The sequence below is a fragment of the Eutrigla gurnardus genome (genome assembly GCF_963514095.1).
Source record: "Eutrigla gurnardus genome assembly, chromosome: 13".
Taxonomy (NCBI): Eukaryota; Metazoa; Chordata; class Actinopteri; order Perciformes; family Triglidae; genus Eutrigla; species Eutrigla gurnardus.
In genome coordinates, this window is record NC_139936.1 from 7,391,605 (window position 1) to 7,415,263 (window position 23,659).

General features: G+C 43.0%; 2 protein-coding genes across 2 annotated transcripts in view; one reads left to right on the forward strand and one right to left on the reverse strand.

Annotated features, from left to right (window-relative positions):
- Positions 1–1,162: 1,162 nt before the first annotated feature.
- Positions 1,163–5,975, reverse strand: cdk7 (cyclin-dependent kinase 7). The gene is made up of 12 exons (XM_084025020.1): positions 5,839–5,975; positions 5,549–5,608; positions 5,423–5,456; positions 5,264–5,331; positions 5,089–5,157; positions 3,660–3,770; positions 3,431–3,549; positions 2,923–3,022; positions 2,739–2,825; positions 2,494–2,643; positions 2,264–2,402; positions 1,163–1,563 (listed from the first exon to the last, which is right to left on the reverse strand). The coding sequence occupies exons 1-12, from the start codon at positions 5,902–5,904 to the stop codon at positions 1,535–1,537; spliced, it is 1,032 nt and encodes a 343-aa protein (XP_083881146.1). The 5' UTR covers positions 5,905–5,975; the 3' UTR covers positions 1,163–1,534.
- Positions 5,976–13,421: 7,446 nt separating this feature from the next.
- The window catches only part of setbp1 (SET binding protein 1), a 34,090-nt gene continuing 23,852 nt past the window's right edge, over positions 13,422–23,659 (forward strand). The window contains exons 1-2 of the mRNA XM_084024978.1: positions 13,422–14,164; positions 20,568–21,155. Of these exons, the coding sequence (XP_083881104.1) occupies positions 20,727–21,155 (429 nt within the window). The 5' untranslated portion in view covers positions 13,422–14,164; positions 20,568–20,726. The remainder of the gene's footprint in view (positions 14,165–20,567; positions 21,156–23,659) is intronic.

Below are 23,659 nucleotides of genomic sequence, written 5' to 3' on the forward strand. Positions count from 1 at the left end.
ACGGTGTATTGGTTGCATTAGTCTTTCCTGACTAATGAAATGGCCTTTGCATCAGCCTGATCTGATAATGCTTCTACTGTAGCTCTCTATATCACCGTGCTCCTATTTGCCAGACCTGTCATCTGACCCAGTCAGCAAACACACACACACACTGTGTAGTCACTCACCGCCACCACACAAAGTCATTGTGTCCCCTCTGAGCGCTGTATTGTGGACATTTATGAATAGGCACAGATCACGCAGGGCGCCTTCTCTCTGAACTAAGGGGACCATGACCTCAAACCCATGACCTTCTGTAATCAGATCCAAAAAGTGGTCAGACTAAACAAAAGGACCACTTATGTTTGGGATTTGGCTTTTGTTAAAGAATTTGATTTGAGGAAATATGAAGATTGAATTCTACCTCTGCGACATACTCTCATTTCTTTCTCTTCCACCATCTTCTTCTTCAATCTGATCGTGTTTGACAGTAAAACCAAAAGGGCAGCGGAACACCTGCCAAAGCATCAGGCTGAGGACTGCCTTGACTCACAGTAACGTTGAAGAGAAAGGACAGGGTGGGAATGATATGCCTAGTGGCACATTGTTGCAAGACACCGTCAAGCCTTGCACCACCCTGTCTGCCTGGAGACAGAGCTTACACTACAGAAACACACTCACATTCAGATACATGTAGATATTGTGAATACATGCAAACAGTCTGTATACTGTGTACATTATTGTGTGAATTTGTAAACTAGCAGGAACATTCTCACAAGGAGAACTATTGTATTTCATATTTATATTATATTTTATACTATATTTCCCAATAAATAATTTAACGTGTATATTATGTTGGTTTGCATTGTTCTATTAAAGTCTGATATATTTTTGGTTGGCACCCATCTGGAGCCTTTGATGCTAAAATGAACCAGAGGAGGAAAAATAAAGCCTTGGTGACCTTGCACAACCACATAATGGTTACATGAGAGCGCTCACACTGCTATCTTCGTCATCCTGCTCATACATTCAGCGCTACTCTATGTCATCTGACCTCTACATTACAATTTTTTCAGTCTGGGTGTTCTTGTATGGATGTATGTAGTTTCAGTGTGAGTTAAGGTGGTAAGACTGCAGCATGAAACTTGCACATATTAAATACATATACATGAAATAAAACAGGCTTGCTTGTTTGGTTGTTCTTATTTTCTGTGACATAAATATACATATTACAACAGGCTCCCAGAGCTTAGGCATCATTGTTACAATGAAGAAAGACCAGAGCCAACTCTATTGACCTCAGTTGTACATCAATTGATGAAATGCTCCACACAGCAGCACCTTGCAGCAGAACGTAGGCACAATTCTCAACTGATTTAACAGCTACATCTAAAATGTCCTACAGTCAACCACATCTGAGCCTTTTTTTCCCCTTCCGTTGGCCTTTTCTTTTTTTTTTTTTCCATTCCAGTGGACGATCCTGAGGTATGCAGGAAGCCTGAGCCACACAATGGTATGAAGTTGGCGATCATCTGATTATCCAGGTCCCAGCTTGTCAGAAAATTAGCTTCTTCTTCATCCCAGCTGAAAATAATACAAAAACTGTTACAAACCATTATTAAAAAAAACAAAAAACACTTGAGAACAAAACATAAACATACTGTATCTACACGTGCAAGTAAAACAAGTCTATAATTAACTTACCACTAAAGTTTCCGTCTACCTAAGTATTTGGAAATTCTCTCTGTAATATACTGTAGCATAGAGCATAGCGTTTAGTCAACCCAGATATTTTCCAAACCACAAGCGCTGGAAAAGCTTTGAACCTCCCAATACTGTACTACTAAGGTCCTCCTTCAGTAAAACATATCCTACCACAATCCACTAAATTGTATGTGTGTGTGAGTTCTACTTTGCTATATTCTGAATTTCTAACTGCAGTTAAATGTGCAGCCAACACCCTTTGAATTGCTAGGTTCAATCCGGTGGTGTTCTAGTTTCATGACCATCGTGTACATATCATGAGAACACAGGAACGTCACATTATGCTATGTTTGTTTGGCCTCAGTGCGATGTTCTAAAATGTCCAGCTCCTTTTTAAACTGACTTCAAACATTTCGTGGGAGGCACGGCTGAAAACCACAGTTTAAACAGTTTTACCAGAATAATATTGGCTGGCTTTTTTGACTTTGGGTGTATCGAGGTCAAGGTGGATTCGCAGTCATAAATGTATCTCCACATGACAGGTACATATAGCAACTGTGAGGTTATGCGTGTTGATTACTTGTCTCCAGGCCCTCAATTTTCCTCTTGAGCCCCATAGTTTCCTTCTCCCGAAGAGCCTCAGCTGAGCAGTTGGGTCGGGGGAGTTGGGGACCAGGAGTGGGACCAGGTCGATTACTGAAGTAGCCCATCTTCAGAGCCTGCAGAATAACAAATGGGCAATCATTTATTAGGCAGAATTTCATTAGGGAAATAGTGAATTGAAATATTTCACTTTTTTTTTTTTATTACCTGTGTAGCTGTGGTCCTCGTCATGGGGTTAAAGGTGAAGAGGCTCTGTAGCAGTTCTAGTAAGTCGTCTCCAGCTGCACTAAATATATGTTCCAGGGGTGTGCCTGGAAATATCTTGAATGACACATAGTCTGGTAGACTACTCACTCCCTGCAGACCCAGAGGACAAAGAATTTACACAAGGATCTTCACATGTGAGCGGAGTAAAAAACATCCATCACGGAGGAAAATACTCAGATACGAACGGGCCAAGTCTCTTCTGTGGGCGTCCCAAGAGCCTCAAAGATCTTTGTCAGCTGGTCAAGATCTGAGTCTCCAGCAAGGAAAGGTATCTAAAGCAAAGAAGACATACAGACATTAGCAAGGATCCAAAAATAACAGCATCTGCTGTTGCTTCATGAATATATCTTTGAAGTGAGGTTTGTGCACCCGAAGGAGTAGCTCTGCCAAGATGCATCCCACTGCCCACATATCAACGCCCACACCGTACATCCTGGCACCAAACAGGAGCTCAGGGGAGCGGTACCACCTGGGAAAATGATCATTAAACAGAGAGGTAAATTGTACAGCTCTTAAACAGGCTTTCAGTATGCTACTCTTCCAGAAAGAAGATTAATTATGTTGAACTGAAATGAGGCCTACAACACTTGAACATTTAACATTCATTAAACGAGGAAGGAGGAGAGTTCCACAGGTCTAACAACTATTTCTTTAATATGTGTTGTCACACATGTTTTACCTAACTCATGTGTCTGAAATAAAGTTCAATTGAATTAACCAATCACAAATGTATCTCCATATGACAGACATTCATCTAAATAAAATGAAGCACTTTTTAGTTAAGCTACTGTAGGAGATTTCCACTGAGTGAAACAAAAACACAGGGTAGTGTGCAGATAAGTCTAAGTACCGTATAAGATGGACAAAAAGCACAAACCTGGTAACAACTTGATGTGTGTAGACTCTGTTGGGGCTGCCAAATGCTTTGGCTAAACCAAAATCAGCCAACTTCAACACTCCGTTGCCGTCTAACAGCAGATTATTGGGCTTTAGATCCTGTATATACAAAGTAGCGAAAACTGCATTACTGACTGTGTGTGTGTACGTGTGTGTGTGTGTGTGTGTGTGTGTGTGTGTGTGTGTGTGTGTGGTATAATAGCTCTTACCCTATGAAGGACCCAGTGTTGGTGCATAAACTCTAAGCCCTGTAGAGTCATGAGGATGTAGGCTTTGATGTTGGCTGGAGTCAGGACTAGGCTGGTGTCTTTGATGATCACCTTGAAAAAATGATTAAAATTTAAAAAAGACAGTAAAGCCAGATATCTGACAATTATTAACCTTCATCCATTACTTCATGCTTTTACATGTCTCTGGGCTACACATTATACACAAATTATATTAACAAGAGCCGATAAGAGAATACGATTAGGATGTATCTCTGAAGAAGTAGACAGCTGCAGCCAAGCTAAACAGCACAATCCAGACTCAACCTCTGCTCCAGAATGTCCATTGTTCCCCCAACTCCAAAAACACTGACTTCACTAACCTGCTATGTTATTTTCTTAGCAGCGAACATCTGTCGTGGATAAGCTCATACAGTTAAATGTAACCAAGTGGCCTAAAAATAGTCTACCAGCACTGATAATATCATATTTCATCTTCATGTCTGTCTGCCGCCTGCGAGACACTAATGACATCAGTTCTTTGTGAGAGCCAACTGCGGAGTGTTATTGATTTTTTTAAGTGTATTTATCTTGTTTTGCATCAATCCATTAGTCTGATGTATTGGTGGTGGGCGCCCATCTGGAGCCTTGTATGCTAATACAAACCAAAAGGAGGAAAATAAAAGCCTCAGTGACCTTGCAAAAAACTCACTTAATGGCTAGATGAGAGCACTCACAGTGCTATCTTCGTCATCTTTCTCATATATTCAGTGCTACTCTATGTCATATGACCTTTCACCTCTCAATGACAATTTGCATCTATTCACTCATTCTTCAGCCATTCACAGATATTTGTGGGGAAAATAAATCCCTAATGGAACCTGGCTTTTAAATGCTCTTTCCCTGAATTCTATTGAGGAGGAGTGAAAATTTCCATCTGGTGGCCCACTGATGAAATTTACCCTGTTTAATGTTCTTTTACGACAATGAATGAATGATGAAAATCTCCATACAGAGATAGTGTATAATGATAATACAGATCTGTACAATATGATGTATCCAATTGAAGAGCGTTGAGTCAGCGCTACATCAACTGTGGAGACATGGCGTTGTGGTATTGGTTCACTAAATCATTCATTTTAAATGTTTAATTAATAAGTTATCCCTCACTGTGTGGAGCTTAGCTGGAGCATTTCATGTGTAAGGCATCACCTGGTTTGACTTAAACATTGCAAATTTGTAAAATAAAATAAAATAAAATGTAGCAAATTAATACATAGATATAAATTAATATTTTATTTATTTATTATTAAAATAGTAAATTGTATTGGTTATAAATGTTGAGAGGAATTACAATTCAAGTGTAAATCATTTTTTAATGCACACAGACAGCGAGAAATATCTTTTGTTTTTAAACAAATGCAACTCTTACCTCCAGATCAGTTTCCATGAAATCAAACACCAGGCTTATGTTAGATTTGTGTCCGAAGGCATCCAACAGCTAAAAACACACACCTGACATGTTAATGTCCAGTTCAAATTAGAAGAATAACTGCTTATTGACATTATCATTAGAAGATACTCTGATAAAGTGAATGTTTACCGACCCCAATGATATTTGGATGATGCAGTTCCTGCAGCAGTTTGATCTCTCGTAGAGCAGTCCTGTTAATACCTATTGATGAGAAATAATTAACAGGTGGGTGACAATGGCCTTTAATGCATGGTAAAACATCAAATGTGAGAGGCAGTCAGCATTTAATTACCATCTTTAGCCTCTGTTCTGTGGCCAACTTTGATCTGTAAGAAAATGAAACGTATCGCTTGGTATTAAACGCGAGCATAGCATACAAATGCTAACAAATGTTCAAATTTTAGATAATGTATTGTACCTTTTTAATGGCAACTATGGTATCGTTCGTTTTGTCCCTGGCTTTGTACACTGTGGCAAACTGGAAAACAGAAACAGAGATCAATAAGTACCGAAGCACAAATGTCTTTTTTCACCATCACTGCTGCTGGCAGCACAATAGCATGGACCAACAAGGCTTTGTTGACATTAACAACCAGCTAACGCTTGCTAGCATGCTAACATGCTTTCTACACAGACAAACAGAACCTGCAAAGGGAAGAACGCAGAGAGATACAAAGACCGAAATCGTTGATATTTGTGTCTACCTACCTGACCCTCTCCGAGAAAATCTAGTTTTTCGTATCGTTTGCTTCTGGATTTTACATCAAGCGCCATGATTGCTAACTGTCAGTTTCATTTGGAGACACTTCCTGCCCTGTTAAAGGTCTGCAAGTTCTACTTCCGGGTTAAAGGAGGTTCTATATTGTCCAACACCACCACCTACTGGTGGAATTTGTCCAATACTGAGAATACTAAATCAGCTTGTAAACCAGGTTTATATACATTTTTACTTTATAAAATAAAAACTTTAAATAAAATATAAATGTTATATAATATAAACAAGTTTATATGATATATTTTGTTTGATTTTTAGGTTTACAATTATTTTTTATTTTGTGCAAATTTACTGTGCAACGATTGTTTTCCTGTTTATTTATTAAGTTAAATTATAATAGTATATTTGTTCAGAACAAATAAAAAGGGAAAAAAGTAATGAAATTATAGTATATTTATCCATTTCAAATATTGGGCAAAAGTAGTATTACTTAAACAATGAATTAAAAAAAAAAAAAATCTCAGTTATCAAATCACTACCAACTTGATATATAGAGTTTCTGTCGGCAACTTCTACTAGTTGTACTTCTCTTCAACTACAATAGTAATTATACTAATGTGATTTTAATACAGTAAAAATGTTTGTACTGAACTTGTATTTTTTTCTGACAAAAAAAATCTAAAATCTTATCTTTTCTCAAATCCCTGTAACATTTCACTGTTATGATGCAATATGCAGTACTGTTATGTTCCAGACAGTTTGCCATTTTTCAATTTTTTCATTTTTTTTAGCAGTTAGCGGTTTGACATCAGTCTCTTGGGAGTCTCTTCTGTCAGTTAGGAAGGTTTTGTGATCCATGCACCACTGAACACATCTCTACATCCAATCTCCATACACAGTAGATGCCCTCACATCCCACAGGATTAGGCATGGCTCCTCTCCTTTGACCCTCCCTGTCTCACTCACACACACCCTCTCTCTCTCTCTCTCTCTCTCTCTCTCTCTCTCTCTCTCTCTCTCTCTCTCTCTCTCTCTCTCCCTCTCTCTCTCTCTCTCTCTCTCTCTCTCTCTCTCTCTCTCTCTCTCTGACTTTCATATTCCATGTTAAGTTTGACAAGAGGAGTGTGAAGGATCAGCAGGCCTAATACATCCCTCAGTCTCCCCTCAGATGCATGCACATTCATATCCTGACAGCTCACAGATGTGACTGACAGGACCGTATGTGCCCATGCAACCATGAAGAGAAGAGAAGAGAAGAGAAGAAGAAGAAAAGAGAAAAGAAGAGTAGAGAAGAGGACAGAACAAAAGAGAACAGAGGAGAATAGACTCTAGCAGCAGTTTAAATCTTTACTGGCATTGTATCATCAACCTTTAGGGACGCACAGGCGGCCTTAATGTGGAACATAACTGTCCAGTGGTAGACATAACTCAGACCCACTTACTTCACTTGCACTAAACAAATGTGACATATTGATGTCCTCCTCTAATTCTGATATAATTTGAGGGCATTCTTACGCTCATTCCCCTCAGTCTCTTGCTGAGGTTGTGGACAAAAAGAGTGGCAGCTGAGTTATGGATGCATAAGTGAATCTGGTGGCGTTTATACAGTTTGTCACAGTAAATCTCGTGATAGCGTTGGTAACATTATGCACAATAACTCACCCTGGTAGCAGATGATGGCTGTTGTGCTGGGGTGTGTGCGTGCGTGTGTGTGTGTATGTGTGTGTGTGTGTGTGTGTGTGTGTGTGCATAGGCCTACCTCTGTTTGACGGGCAGGAGAGTGAAACCACGGGGTTGTTTATCAAACTCATAGGAAGTGGGTGTTGTTGAGCGAGGACGTGTCGCGCCACCACATCCTGCTTCTGGAAATCAGCTTCAGTAGGGACTGTGTTCACACGATGTACAGTAAACAACAAATGCAGGCCAGGTGTTTCTGTGTGTGTGTGTGTGTGTGTTTCTGTGTGTGTGTGTGTGTGTGTGTGTGTGTGTGTGTGTGTGTGTGTGTGTGTGTGTGTGTGTGTGTGTGTGTGTGTGTGTGTGTGACTTCTTCATTCAGTACTGTACAATGATTGTAAAGCTGTGATCATCTGGACAGTTGTCTTTAAGAGAGTGAAGAGGAGGCCATTCAGACAGTGCCTGAAGATGTTTTCTCAACAACCGGTAACCAGATTTGTTTAAACCACCACCACCCCTCACAAATCATGCATAACACATCAAAGAGCAGAAAACAAGATCTAAAAATCTGATTACAAGAGGAAAGAGTGTTTTCTTGAAAAGAACATTGTCATAAGTTTCAGTTTGCCTCAAGCACTTCTTAAAAAATAGATTCCAGAGTTGTGGTTGTTGGACATTGACCTTCTGTTTTAGTTTTAGTTCTGGTTATGTTGCTCCATTTGACATTTCAGTCATATTATGCTTTCTATTTGGTTAATACATCAGAGGGATATGGTTTAAAAGGAACTTTGATACACCGACTAAATGTGTAGATGAAAAATGATTCAGCGCTCTCACGGTCGGAATCGTACACCTGCTTCATGTCTCTGTCTTCGTTTTACTCATAGAGTCTCAGGGGAAGTGGTGGTGTCCTGTGATCAAGGGAGTTTTCCTCTTTGTTTCTGTTTCTGACTCTCCCACACGCAGACCAACACACACACACACACACACACACACACACACACACACACACACACACACACAAAAACACAAATGCAGCTGTATCTGAACACACGCACAGTTATCACAACAGGATGTTGTAGGGTGGATGTTTGAGGTGTGAAGGTTCACACAAGTCATGACAAACGATATCTGTTTCTTAGAACTAATTATTCATTATTCATGTGGTTTATAGAGGCCTTAGTTTCCCCCCTTAGTATAAGCATATAAGCCAGGATATGAAGACAAATTGATCTACCTTCTGACAGCGACTTACTGCGACCACTCACAGTCCACAACGCGCTTCACGTTGTCCATTTCACGTATTCTTTGCAGATGTCTGCAGTGACAAGACAGTACGGAAAGCAGAAGGACAAACAGAAGGACAACCATTATCTCCCCTACTGCCGTTTGTTTACAACCAACGCAGGGATTCATCAAATTGGTGCTGTCAGTTCTGGGCTGCATTGTTAGACGCCACAACTGTCAGTTTGAATATATATTAGGGCAGAATTTTCCTTTTCGCTCCCTATTGTCTTCCTCCAGCATCTGAGGCATCGGCATACACTGGGGCTCGTGGAGGACTTCAAGATGAGCCCACTTGATAGCCCGGCTCATACAGAGACAACATTATGATAATGTCCCTATAAGTAGCAGGGGGATGGGCGCAGTGTCATCTCTCTTCACATAGACGGAGTCAGCAGGGAGTCCACAGTCAACAGCATTTAGGACCGTCTTTGTTGTTGTCTTAGCTCCCATCTGTGCTGTTGTTGTTTTGCTCTGGTCTGCATCTCCTCTCAGACGTCGTTATCGCTCTCATTAGAAGAATCTCCATCGAGCCTTCCAATAACTCCTTCTCTCCTTTGTTTGTGTGTGTGCGTCTAGCATTGTATATGCAAGTGTGACTGCACGGGCAAACAGCAGGTGGCCACTTTAGTCCTTCACATAGAGAACACTGTGTGCTGAGCAGTTATGTTTTATTGAATTTCTGGATGAACGTTCATTTTTTTTCTGTCTTATTTGATAGTCAACAGTAGGGAAACACATTTGGAGATTACAAACCAATCGTCTTCTGAAGGTAGTTGAGGGAGAGGAGAGAGAAGAGAAGGCCACTTTGGTTTATCAGCGTGAATCAGGAGCAGATCGCCTCAGTGGTGTGTTATCCTAGAAGTCATTTACTTCATTAACCCAGCCAGATCGCTGAGGCCTCAGTAATCAACCTTGTCACACGTCCCATTAACTTCTCACTCTATCAGCATGGCCCTTGCTCCTTCTGACACACACACACACACACACACACACGTCTAGGCGTACATGGACCACACTTTTGTTATGCACATCTGTATTTGCCATACACACCATTGCTTGTTCCCTGCACGCTTTCACTGTCTTACTCACGGCGAAGACCTTTTCTCCTGCACACACACCAAACACACATGCATGCACGCACACACACACACACACACCCTCTCTCTCAGCTAACCCTTTTACCCCTGTCAGTCCCAGGGGTCTCTCAGCTCTGATGAACCCTCTGCTGCCCTGTGAGATTAGTGGACTCCCTGAGAGGAGCCTTTCATTGATTGAACGTGAGTCTCTCCTGCTCGCAATGTCAGCTCAAGGTTAGCATGTTGACTCTCGACCACTCACTTACCCGGCGCAGTCAAGTGCTGTATAGCTTTGTTATGAATATCAGTGTGTTATTATTATTTAAGCTCTGCTGACTCCATCTCTTATATTATTCATAAAGACACCTAACCAATTATTGACTTTCACCTTCAGAGTATCCCTTTTCTTCCTCTCTTGGTTCTTCTCTCTTCAGTTGCCCCACTTAAATATTAAAAAGTAAAATATTCACTAAAGAATGTATTAATTGTTAAATCAATCCCCCCCCTCCTTCTTCACTTCTTCATTTCAATCTCACTCTCCCCGTCTGTACATCCACAGAGGAACTGTTGCCACATAAAAGCTTCAGCATTCGGTGAAGTGGTGTGAATGAAATTCACGTTTATGTATTGCAAATCAGGCACCGGGAAGCATTTACTTTGCTTTACATCCCACTCGAGGGAGTGAAGATCTTCCAGACAAAAAAGGCAGTGAGAGATGAAGGAATGGGGGCAGCTCTCAGTCTGTATAATAGAGAGTTGGATAAATGGCCGGATCAGGAAGACAGATTGATCTTTTTATGTTGAACTTGATGAACATGAATGATGCACCAGATTTCCTGTAGCGGTGAATAGAGATGAAAGGATTATCTAGATATTTAGATCATTCAGGCAGGAACGTTGCCCTGCACCGCTGTCTCTTTCCTCCCCATCATAATTCAATATTTACAGTTTAAGCTGGAAAACTGCTCCCTCTTGACTGCCTGTATCTTGTATCCATGGCAACAGATTCAAGAACAGAGTGCCGTCTGTATCTGTCCGTGTGTGTGTGTGTGTGTGTGTGCGTGTGCGCCTGTGTGTAATGTTTACTGATACACTGAAATTGATTGGTTGTTGGGGAGCAGCTGTTGACCCCTCACTCTCAGGGGTGTCTTTGTATTCTTGCACACATCCCAAATCAATAGACACACATGAATGCGAACACAGACACACATGTTTGTTATTCTATACTTGTGAGGTCTTGAAATAAAGCTCCAAAACCTTCATGTCGATCCCCAAATGAACCCAGTTTTAAATGTAGCCTATCTTACAACATTAATGAGACTCATTTTAATTTCCTACGTAGAGCTCAGCTTAACCCTAAACCCAGCTGTAACTCTACTTCACTATTGAACCCCATCCCTGAAATATCTTAAAAGCAAGGAGAAATAATGTTCATCATTCTGAAAGATTTTTGGCACAATTTACTGTCATTATCAAGATATTTGGTCCTCGTAAAGAGATATAAATGAAATGCACACAAACACACACACACGCACATGCAGTAATACAATACTGGCCCCATGCCCATAAGTGGAGAAATGAGCAATAAAGAGTTGCTGTGGCATTGTTATGAAAACACTCCCAGTAAAATAAACTACAGTGTACACACAGCTAAACCCACATGCACACACACACACACACACACACACACACACACACACACACACACACACACACACACTGAATCTAATCAACGTGCCACAGCAGGGGAAGTGAAAAGTAACAACACCCAAACCACTGATGGCATTGCAGTTGAAACTGTGTTGAGTGTTTACATGCTACTGAGGACACAATCCCAAATACCACCCTGGCTAATGAAATACCTCCCAGTGGGTGCTCTTCATGCGGGCATGCACACACACATCCAGAACACACAGACAGACCTGCCGGGGATGAATAACAGCTAATAACCGTGGGGCACCAAGAGGGAAAGGTCATCTGACATAATTTGCATTGCTTGTTAATGTTAAAGGATGTTTTCCATACCAGGAAGGTCAAGGTTTGCATGGAGACATGATATAAACATAACTTCTGACAATGATGAATTACTGTGATGGAACAACCGTGGCTTGTTCAGGGTTGGTTGAAGTGGGTTTTCCACCCTGCTGTAATTTGACATATTAAGGGGAAAGCACCAGCACGCACACACACACACACACATCCATCCTAATCCACCTCTATCATTCGCTCAAACCCACGAGCACACCCACCTTGTCTTCTTCTGAAGCAAAAGTGTGTCGTGGCAACTTTTGTCTCAGTGACTCCGCATGTTAAATTGGACTTAATTATACTGTGCCTGTCAAATAACATCATCGCAAGTCATCCCAGTAGTTTATGGGCAAACCGTTTCCTATTAAAACAATGGTGATAAACTTTATTTATAGGTTGCCCACGGGTTTGCAAAACGTTTCATGTCAAAACTCCCCCGAGGATCTGCAGTAAAACAACATCTAATTAGATTTATGTATTTAGTAATGACTCAGAAGACGTTTGCATGGCTGTCTGTATTCTTTCTCCTACTTTAAATCTCTTTGAAGGGGGGAGCTGATCTACCTGGCGGTATTGCAAAACGATTTCTTTACAAATTATTTAGAGTAGGGTTTAGACCTATTTTTGTGATGATCAGCTTAATCTGTTTTCTGCTGTTATTCATCCATGTTATGTTATCATTGTTACATTCATATTTTAGTGATAAGAGTGTTTTGTGAGCCTTAATTCTTCTCATATTTCTGTGTTATGCGATTTGCAACATGTTGAACGTTGTTATGTGGCGCTGCTTTCTTGGCCGGGGACACTCCTGTAACAGAAACTTGAATCTGAAGTTATGTGAGGCCATTTCCTGGTTAAATAACTTCATATTTCTTGGAGATATATGGGACTTCACCAAGAAGGAGAATGGACGGTCAAATGGAGTCTGGTATTCTTTGGTATTAGACTCGTATCTGGCCAATGTGGCAGCAAAGTGGCATGGGGATTGATCCAGACCAGACTGACCAGGGTTCAAGCCTCTGACTTGGTCTGTTGAGCTGTCATTGACAAGATCTTACATAATAACTGTAAGGCAAACAGTTCATTTTCATTGTTCCAGACTTTTTTAAACAAAGAATCAATCTTTATATATATAGTGGTTGACGATGGATAAATTGTATCTGATAAATATTTGTTTAAAAATAATGATTTTATATCACACTCTATAAAAGTTATGTGGGTTACATGGGAATGTATCTGAAAGTGAAAAAAAAATCACTAAATCCTTACAGCAATGACTCAAGTCAAAACAACAGGCCTTTTGCCAGATGTTGCTTTCATCCAACGCATTAGAGTCGCACAGGAGAAGGCCATGGGAATTAGGAGAAGGTTGCAAAAGGAGACGCGCCGAGTGCGCTTGCTGCCAGGTGGAGGCGCTCCTCCTCTCCTCTCCTCTCCTCTCCTCTCTCCTCTCTCCTGCTCGGCTCTCTCCTCTGCTCGGCCACTGAGCTTTCAGTCTGCTGGGTGAGATCATTACCAGACACCAGGCTCCGGGACCTGACATTCACCGATCGGCTAAGCAGAGAGCGAGAAAGAGGAAAAAACCTGATCCGATGCAACCGGCGAGGGAAAGCGATCTAAACCACCGTCTCCTGCCGCGGCTCTTCTCCCGTGCGTGCGGTTGAAAGCGCGGTCTTGCCGCTGACATTTTTCCCGCTGGATTTGGGCTTGTAGTCGGATGCGGGCTTGTTTTGACTGCAGTAATAGTCCTACCCCCCTCCTCCCTTACCAACCGAGTAGCGGATTTGCGAGGGATCTCAGTACTGTGCAGCTCCCCGAGTGACCAGCGGTCCTGCAAGGCACCGGAGACGCAGTCTGCACCGCCGCGGCTCTCCAGCGCACGAGTCGACCCGCACGAGCCTCAAAGATCGTCTTTTTTTCTGTGAGGAATTGGACATAAGCGCCAAGTTTCCGATTGGATTCCCCCCCCCCCCCCCCTGCGTGTGTCTACCTTGCTTCTGTCATCAGATCGGCTGCAAATCCTATTTTCGCTTTTTTTTTTTTTTTTTCTTTTCCAAAGCACCCTTGACGCCATTTTCCTCGGGGTTTTCTGTCAAAAAAGATATACCTACATATATCCTGGCACCGTCTGACAGCTCCCCGGGAGGCTGTCATCCCATCCGTCGCTTGTGTAAAATGTGTCTAAATGGATTGTAAATGATCTTGATAAAATATTTACACGATAGAGCCGAGTGTGTGACAACATTAGACATGGGTAAGTAGTCCCGGTTGACTGGCCACATTCCACACCTGAATACACCTTTCCTATAAATGTGTTTTATCAATGTTCTATGTCTGCTGTTCATGCTTGCTTTTAACATGTTACCTGAACCTTTCTTGTTTTTTTTATTTATTTTTTAATGTGAGGCTATGTCTGTCATTTTAATTTTTTGAAATGACATGAAGTATGTGGAATTGCTAGTAGTCACATGCCAACAAATTTGACCGAACACGCGCGTGCATGCACGCGCACATTCACGCACTTAAGACCACCCCAAACAATGCTGTACCAGTCAGTCTCCATCCATTACTGTGTAATACGTTGGGAATGAGGTGGCAGTAAGATAAAACAGCTAATTAGGTCAATGGGGTGAAGTGTCCACTACACATTGATCAAGAGGAGCTCCACTGCTGCTCAAGCTCTTAGATCAACTGTGTTTCTACTGGGGGTGGAACCTCCTGCATCTTCATAGTCCATCACATAGAATCCCATCTGTGACATGCAGCTAGCAGATGGTTGTTTTTCCCTGAGTCTTTCATGAGTTATGTCATATTTAACTGTGTCCAGGCATTTTTGAAATAGTTGTGGTTAGATGGATCTAATTGTTCTGGGCGAGTTATAGAGGCTAGAGAAGGACAACATGTCACATGAATGATGTCGAGTGCTGTGGAAGTTGTAAGCTGAAGCACACTCAGTATGTGAGGAGAGTGTTTTATTCCTCATTCTGCATTCATTTGGGGTTTATCTTTAATTTGGAGCTCTAAATCCACACATGCCACCGTAGCACAACTGCAAGGATGCCAGCGTGCATACAAATTGCGTTTAGTGGGCTTGGTGGAAGTCAGCGCTACTTGATCACGGTTGCATTTATCAATAGCTGATCACATAACTTAGTAAGGGGATAAGAGACAGCATGGCCAAAAGTGATGGCCACGCTTTGGCTGTGTGGAGAAGGATGACAGGTGAAAGGGAATGACAGTACGCCACTGTTATCATCAGCCCCCGGAAACCTCAGTCACAACCACAACACCAGAAGATAAATAGACGGTGCCCAGATGAGTCAGGGAAACGTGTGGAAATATGGTCAGGGAATGGAGGTGTTGGAAAGGGCACTGGATGAAAAAGAATAACAAAGGTGTGTGACAAGATGGAAGGAAACGGGGTTGAAGGATGGATAATAAAGGCAACCATCGATCTTGTCTTGTTAACAGGTTTGAAGGAGTTGGCTGTGTTTTTAGTGGTGTAAAAGTATGAAGCTGACTATTAAACCCCCTATTAGGTAATGAGATGCCCATGCCACCTTTAAATTAAAGCTTGAGAAATCGATTAGGTGTATCCCCTTCTTAGCGAGATACCTCGGGTCGAAGTAGGATCACAGAGCGGGCGGAGGGAATGTGAACGGGATCCAAGGACAAATCTTAACTGTTGGCAAGCGCTCTTAACGGAATATCAGCAACGGAGCACCTTTTGGCAGAGCGCGCAGAAAGAGGGAGGGAGGGAGAGGTAGGAGGTGGAGAGTAAAGGAAAGAGGTAGCACGGAGAAGAGGGGAGAGAACAGAGGTTTGGGGAGGGGGGGTGAGGTGAGGGGAAGGAGGCAGACAGTTGGGGAGAATGGGAGGTGTTTTTGCTGACAGCCATTTTGTGGCTTCTGCTGCAGTTAAAATGGTTTAACATTCATCTGCTTCTGCGGGGTAGTTAGGTGAGGATGGTTTTAGTGCTACCTGGCATATGGCTCATCCAGAGGAGCGTGTGCATGTGGGACTGCACAGAGCGCCTGCAAGGCCATCATTTTCTATTATGGCTGTCCCACACATGGTACTTTATGATTGTCCTTCTAGCTGCCCTACAGCTGAACACATGCTCGTGCCATCCATCCTAAGCTGCGGAGAGAAAGGGTTTTATCCTGTCTTTCAAATCCAAATAGAAGTTCAGAATGTACACTTTAAAAATACTGAAAACGCTCTTTGATGTGGACTGGGTAAAAAAAGATGGCTTCATTCACCTTGCTCCGCTCTGAGGCAGAGGACTAATAGACTTCCAGTTTGAAAACGAATGCCCGTGCCCCCCGGATTTGGAAGTATTAGAAGGCCAGGGCCATTCCTTTTGATTTGTCTCCAACCAAAGATTGGATCCTTCGAGAAATATTGGTTTATGTGATTGCCTCTTCAATGGAAAGCTGGAATAAAGAGAAAAATATATAAATGAAAAAATGAAATGGCAGACAGACAATGTTCATCATCCTTCTGAGATACTCATCTACAGCCTGGGATGGCCGAGTCTCTACTTCACTCGCATCAAAGAAAAGGAGAAAAAGGAGACTCTTCACCTTGTGCAATCACACAGGCGTTTGGTGTGCTTGTGGATGTGTAAATGTGTGTGTGTGTGTGTGTGCATCTGTCTGCATGTGTGTATGAGCTATTTGTGAGTCCACCTCAGGCAGTGGGCTGCTGGGTATGCAGCCTTAAAAGGTGGTGTTTCTGCTGCCATCCCTCTCTGCCTCTCTCTCTCTCACTGTGCTCCTCACTACCTCTGTTTTGTCTGCATGTCTGTATCACTCACCATCTCTGTTTTGTCCATCTGTATCCCATTATCGATGCTTTATCGTAATTGTTTTCAAAGCGGCGAGGCAACATGTTGGAGGAGTGTCCCGATTCGCAGCCTCTCACATCCAGCACAGCCAATGACCTTATGCTGTTTGACAGGGAAGCTGGTTAGCGCTGGTCGTTTTTGAGAACATAATAAAGCTATTTATGCAGTGAGTCTGGCCTCTCACAATCACCCTGCTGTCTGAGGCTAGTTGAGGTGTGTGTGTGTGTTTGTGTGTGTGTGTAAGAGAGGGCAGAGAGAGGAGACAGCGAGGCTCAGGCTAGGCGAGGGAGGCCAGAGGAGGGGTCAGACTTACATAAACTCTCAGCCTGTTTGCCAGTCACAGAGAACTAACACATCTTTGGGCAGCGAGCAGCGGGGAGGGAGGAGGAATATGACCCAGCTAAGTGGTTTACACAGTAATGGTTCAGAATGAAGATTGTACTTCTGTATGACACCATTTTGTTGTCATACTGGGTTATAGTTGTGAGAGGGTACCGTCTTAAGAGCACCACCTAAAAGTCTCTGTTTGATGTGTGTGTGTGTGTGTGTGTGTGAGTGTGTGTGTGAGAGTGTGTGATGTTATGGTTGGCAGCTGTCTCTTTTTCCTGTCATTGTCCTAAGTCACATGATAGACAGAGTGGCTTTCACACATGCCATGAGGGCGAGTCACCAAGCTCACATTAGGGACTGGGAGGTTCCTGGAGGACCAAACATGGTCATGTGGGCACTGTATGATCAGGTTGGACTCTATCTTTTGATATCCCTGTAAAAGTTTGAATACAGAAAAGTGGTGGTTTTGCATGTTTTAGACCATTAAATGCTAATCGCCTCTACTGTACATTGCTGCTGACCTTTGTTCCATACCGTACATTTTTGGACTGATTTCCCAGTCAGCGGTTTCCATTGGTTGTAATGGGGTATGAAAATAATCTGCTAATCCATCAAACTGGACATTGAGCCCCCTTCATTTGTGTGTCAGTGTTACTGATTGATGTAACCCTTGTCGTCCTGTGGCTATGCAGTGACGAGGGTTTGTTTTGAAACTGTTCTTAATGACAGAATTAAATTAAGGGGGCTCTGACATCTGAGATTTTAGACTGCCAAAAAGCATTGGAGTCTTTTTTTGGTCTTGAAATCAAGCTCAGAAGATAAACAGTTACAGTGCAGAAAGAATAACTAATGTGGTTGGTTTTGCATTTAAATAAGTTGCTGTTGGACAGCTTACTTTAACCCAAAGACGGCAACAAGGAATCATTTTCAGAACAGTCCCTCCTTACAAATGTAACCCAGAAAGGATGTTAAAATAATGTGACTACGATATAAAAAAAAAACAGACTAAAGATTCAAGTTTCTTTTCATACTGCACTTTATGAATGAAAATCAATGACTTCCAGGAAGGCTGGAAATCAATTTGAAAACGTATTAGTATGCTTTGGGAAATGACTGCAGTACAAAGTTGGCTGTGTACTATTAGGGTTTGGAGTTCATTAGCTTAAATATGCAAAACAACTGTTATGGTCCTTTAAGTCTTTTTAATACTTAACCACCATGGGGCCAACAGAACCTACATCAATAACCCTTTTAGTCAGCTGGCTTTGAAAGACTGTGGCTTCAGATTGGCAGACTTTCTGAATAAAGAGAGCGGGTTTCGTGGAAACAAATCATTTCAATTTTATTTCATCTAGCAAATGCAGAAGAAAAGATTCCTAACCATTGACTTTGACCTCAGGGTTGGACACTGTTTATGGGCAGTCTTGCACTGAAATACCGCTGTGGATTATGATTATTCAGTCACACTAAGCACGAGGCAGCGCGGTGGTACAGTATTTAGCACTTTTTGCCTCACAGCGAGGTGTTTGAACCTGCCCGCTGATGCATGGGTTTTCTCTGGGTGCTCTGGTTTCCTCCCACACGCAGGTTAGGTTAATTGGAAACTCTTAAATTGCCCATGTGTGCCCTGTGATTGACTGGCGACCTGTCCTGTCCCTCGCCTCTTGCCCAATGTCAGCTGGGACTCCCTAACAGGATAAGCGGGGATAGCTGGATGGATGGACTCTAAGCATGTGCTGTGAGGTCTGTTGGGTATTATGATGGGGCTCAGCTGTTAGTACAGTAGCGTGGGCTGGTACAGGACTGCACACAGAGAAAACACACACATATACACATTCAGAATGTCAGAGAGTGTGTGAGCAGAATGTAGGAGGTTGGTGGGTAATTCTCTGTATATGTAATAACCCTTTTGTGCTCTCAGGTTTGTAAGCATTGTAAGTCTCCAGTAAGCTTTTACTTGAGTCATGTCAGCAGGTAGTGGTCTAGTCTGGGTTCATATCAGTGTAAATGGAGTAAGTCTAAGCTCAGTGTGTGAGACAGCATTCCCCACTTCTAGCTCAGTCATGCCTCACGTCATATTGACTGATGGGATTCCCTGGAGCTGTAGTGAGAAGAGTAGTCCAGTGTTTGTTTTGGTTGCTTTCTGTTTATATGCCTGTGCGTAAGTGTAAGTGCATATGTGCGTATTTGTGTTGATGCACTCTTAAGTATGTAATATATATCTGCACTGGCATGTGCAATGATCCAAATAGGAAAACCTGAATCCTGTGAGAAATGGCGACCACAAAGTTTTCTCTGGAGGGCAGAAATAGCAGCAGGGGTGAATAAGTATACGTGGTGACAGCAACACTGTCATTTGTACGTGGATTAATGTGCCAGGAGTGTATGAAGTTCTTCATGCATGTGTGTATCAATGCCACTGCATGCGTGTGTAAAACAGTTCAGACTCTGGTTTTTCCAGACCAGCTCGTAAACCACATCTGGGGAAAGAATTTAGATTCCTTCCCTCTGTCTTTCTCTGCTGCCTTCCCTTCACCCCATGTGTGATTCCCTCCCTCCTTCCCTGCTCTGGTGAAAAGAAGAAAAAAACAGAAGTCAGCTTCTTTCATTTTTTCTGTCTTGTGTCCTCAGGCTAACTTCAGCCTGGCTTTAGAGCAGAGAAGAGGAATGTCTTATTTTGCACCGATCACTCCAGTGTCTGCTAGGACTGGGCGATATGGCCTTTAAATAATATTTAGAATAATAATGTTGCAAGTATATATTGCAATATTTTAAATCTCCTTTCATAAATGCACAATTTAATTTAACAACTAAAAAAGAATTGCCCGTGCTCTCGAGTGAAGAGGTAAGATAATGTAACGTAGGACTTTACACCATGCAACTCAATGGGAACTTAGTTCCGCAAAATTTTAAGCAACTAAAGTTGCATGAAAGATTCACAGTGTGAAGCCAGCTATGAAGGAGAGAGCAGGAGAAGAGAAGGTCAAACAAGTCTTAACAAAATTATACGTGGCAATTTGTAGCAGCAGTATTCGCGATATAGTCATTTCATACATCTCATGTACAACAAACCGCGATACATCGAATACATTCGAGATACCGCAAACCCCCCCTAGTGTCTGCACGACTCTCAGATCTCTGGGGGACAGAACGAAAGCGAGGGAGAGAAGATCAGCAAAGAGGGAGTAAAAGACGAGAGTAGGGAGAGAGGAAGGCGAGCGGTAGTGGCTGTCAAAAATGAGTTGTTTATGCAAGGTACAAAATGCAAATGAGAGCGCTGCAGCATGCCCCCACAGTTTTGTGATGCGCTTGTGTGTTTGTCTTCACACATAACAAGCAGCTAATGATGTTGATGACAGCAGACAGGCCTGTGCTGTGCTGAGAGGTAGCACTGGAATGGAAGCTATGGGGATGACAGGACTCTGTGTTAGTCGCCTTTCTTTTTCCTAATCATATCATTCACCTGCTCTTTCCGCAGACTGTCCCTGGCTTCACCGTGTTCCTGAGGGACACCCATCCCAACCCCAGTAGCTGATTGACAACACCCAACCAGCCCGACAGACTACTGTTCTCTCTCTTCCCATTGGCTGGCTGCCACAGCTTCCCCCATCCTGACCTGGCTCTGGCGGGAGCGTGGATGGAGCCAAGGGATCTGGTTGGCTCGGCCCGACCCAAAGAGGCGGAGTTACAGGGAGGCAGGGTGGGGCCAAATGAAGCGGACCAGGAAGGAGCAGGGGCCATCAGTTTGGCACGCGGTGATGATGTTATTAATAGTGGCATCAGTGAAGGGGAGGGGCTAGAGGAGCAGGGGGAGGGGCTTCTGGAGGAGCAGGAGTTCTCCATCAAGGAAGCGAGTTTCCAGGAAGGAAGTCTAAAACTGAAGATTCAGACCACCAAGCGCACCAAGAAGCCCCCAAAGAACCTTGAGAACTACATTTGCCCACCGGAGATCAGGATGACCATCAGACCTCCAGTTGGAGAGGGCAAAGGGGGGCGGCAGGGGCGAACAGGAGGCGGGGCAGGGCGGGGCCAGAAAGACGAAGAACGAGGACCCCCCAGAAAAAGGGTAAGTCATCATTCCTGGAAGTGCCCGCCCCTTAGGTGTGATTTTTATTAGGTGTGTCATATGTCATACAATATGTTGACTTTTCACTGAATGAAAAACTTTTCCCTCCCGACATCTTTAGATTGACCGCCCCCTCTCTCATACAGTCCACCTCCTTCTGCACCTCTTTCACCTCTATCCCTCTCTCAGTAGCTCGTTTCCCTGCTTGGTTACACAGGGTCAAAGTGTGCTGTGTAATTGAAACCAGTCATGGCTAGCTGAGATCACACAGTGAAACACACACACACACGCGCGCACAACATACACACTCGTAACAGCTTAGAATAGGGCTGACATAAGCAAGTGACAGCTGGTGTCTGCTCTCTCCATTTGTGGTCATATACACAGGGACCTTTCCTGTCTCCTTTCCTGTCTCCTCGCCTCTCTTCTGCTTTAATGAAATCAGCTCTTGTGGGTCACGCCCCTTCATCCCCCTCCTCCATCACACCCTTTACACACTACACCGGTGTTTGGTGTGTGAGACACTGTGTACGTACAGGTCCTTGGGGGAATCTAGTGTTTGTAGTGTGTGTTGACCTACACTGTGGTGTGTGTGTCCAAACCTGACAGCCATCTCGGTGGCACTGAGCTCGACGGGCCCAGCAGCAGCGACGGCGTCACGTCGTCAACATGATGGTGGGCGGCGTTGTGCCTCAGTCTTGTGGTTTTAACTCAAATTCAAGGGGCTCAGGAGGTAATTACAAACACAGATATACTGTATCTCCACTCTGAGAGGAGGGTGATGCAACCCCTGAAAAAAAAATCCCAAAACAATCAGGATCTGTTATCCCACATGTCTAACCAGTCATATAAAAACACACCTTTTAAACAGAAAATTGACAAATTCTCTCAAAGATATGAGGTATCTAAAATCAGGAAATGAAAATATATATGGTAGTAAGCCAAGTAGAAGTTGCATGCTCATCCTCTCAGTTAGACTAGCTGTGGTGTCATGAAGCCAGCTGTATACATATAGTGTATAAAGTATCCCAACTTAGGTGTTGCAACCCAAAAATAAGTTGATAATGATGATAATTAACAAGAGAGGCAGTAAAAAAAACGTGAAAGTGATTCATTTTCTCCAATTAATTACTGGATAATCTTTGTTCTCCAGGATTAAACATGTTCAAATAAAAGCCAGTTAGCATTTGCAACTGGGGACAAGGGGTTGGAAATGCATTGCTTCATGAGCCAAAAAAGGGTAGAAATCACCAACTCAATCTGACACCTTGTGCTCACACAGAGAGAGCGGTGATTCAAATGCCAAAATTACATCCAAATCAGAAAGAAAGCATGTGGGTGTTGCTTTGTCATAAGCAGATTATGAAGTCATCCAGCCACCGTTTTAGCCATTTGTCTGCAGGATGTGAATTCTCACCACAATGTAGACTATGAGTATATGTGACCTGCTGCTGCCTTTCTGTAAATAAAGGTTGAAAAGGTGTGTTTACCACTAACAATTCGGACTGCCCCTCTCAGCCAAACGGTTATTTTGGTCTTAGTCGTCTAAGGTTTCTTTAGTTGATTAGGGATTTGCTTTTGCTTTTACTTGTGAATTATTTCCAAGAAACGAATGATCCCCCCTCTCTGGTTAACACAATATTTAAAGTGGTGCTTTTACTTCCTCTTCTTATGCTTCTTTGTGGAGAATTGATTAATCATCAAAATCATGTGACTGTTTTCACATGATGAATTTCTTTAGTCGAGGACCAAAATGTTCAGAGTTTAAATCCATGAGGAAATTGAGTGAGCTGAACCCTGCACTCTGATATTTGGGTAGCCATTCCCAATCCAGCTCCATTGGTCCACATTCAGACGCCCGCTGCTACAGTATGATTGACAGAGGTTGTCATAGTGACAGGGGGAGCAAGCTGGTCTCTATTGAGATTTTAGGTTTGGGGAGGGGAGAGGGGGGGGGGGGGTGTTGGTGTTGATTCAGATCAGTTTCAATCCTTCATCCCTTACACTCTGTCCCTTCCCTCCACCCTCCACCCCTGCACCCCCCCCAACATCCTTTCCCTCCATCCACCCATCACCTGCCACCCCAAGGGTGTAATGCAGGCAGGCTTACTGGCGAGGAACGGGTTAAAGAGAGAGACTGGGCTGCTTTCTGTCTCTCTGTCTCCCTCTCATGCGCGCGCATGTGTGTGTGTGTGTGTGTGTGTGTGTGTGTCGTGCACGTGCGTTGGGGTTAAATACTCTCTTTGTGATGTGTGTGAGGCTGTGTGTCAGAAGGGGAGGGGAGGCGAGAGGGGGAGCAGATGGACAGCCTCTCTGCTCTCTGCTGTATTGTGTTCACATCCACTCTTTCCCTCTTTTTCTCTCTTTATCTTTTATCTGTCCCTCTTTCTCCGCTTTTCCCCTCAGTCTTTTCTTCCCTCATGTCTTCCTCTTTTCACTCACTCTTTTTCACCACTCTTTTCTTCCTTTTTCCTCCCTCTTTCACCCTCTGTTGTCTCGTAGCA

Coding starts and splice junctions, on each gene's coding strand:
- cdk7 (XM_084025020.1), bottom strand. CDS start 5,904: ATGGCGCTTGATGTAAAATCCAGAAGCAAACGATACGAAAAACTAGAT. Junction 5,158..5,263: donor ATCATCCAAATATCATTGGG/GTCGGTAAACAT, acceptor GTGTGTTTTTAG/CTGTTGGATGCCTTCGGACA. Junction 3,023..3,430: donor ACACATCAAGTTGTTACCAG/GTTTGTGCTTTT, acceptor TCATTTTCCCAG/GTGGTACCGCTCCCCTGAGC.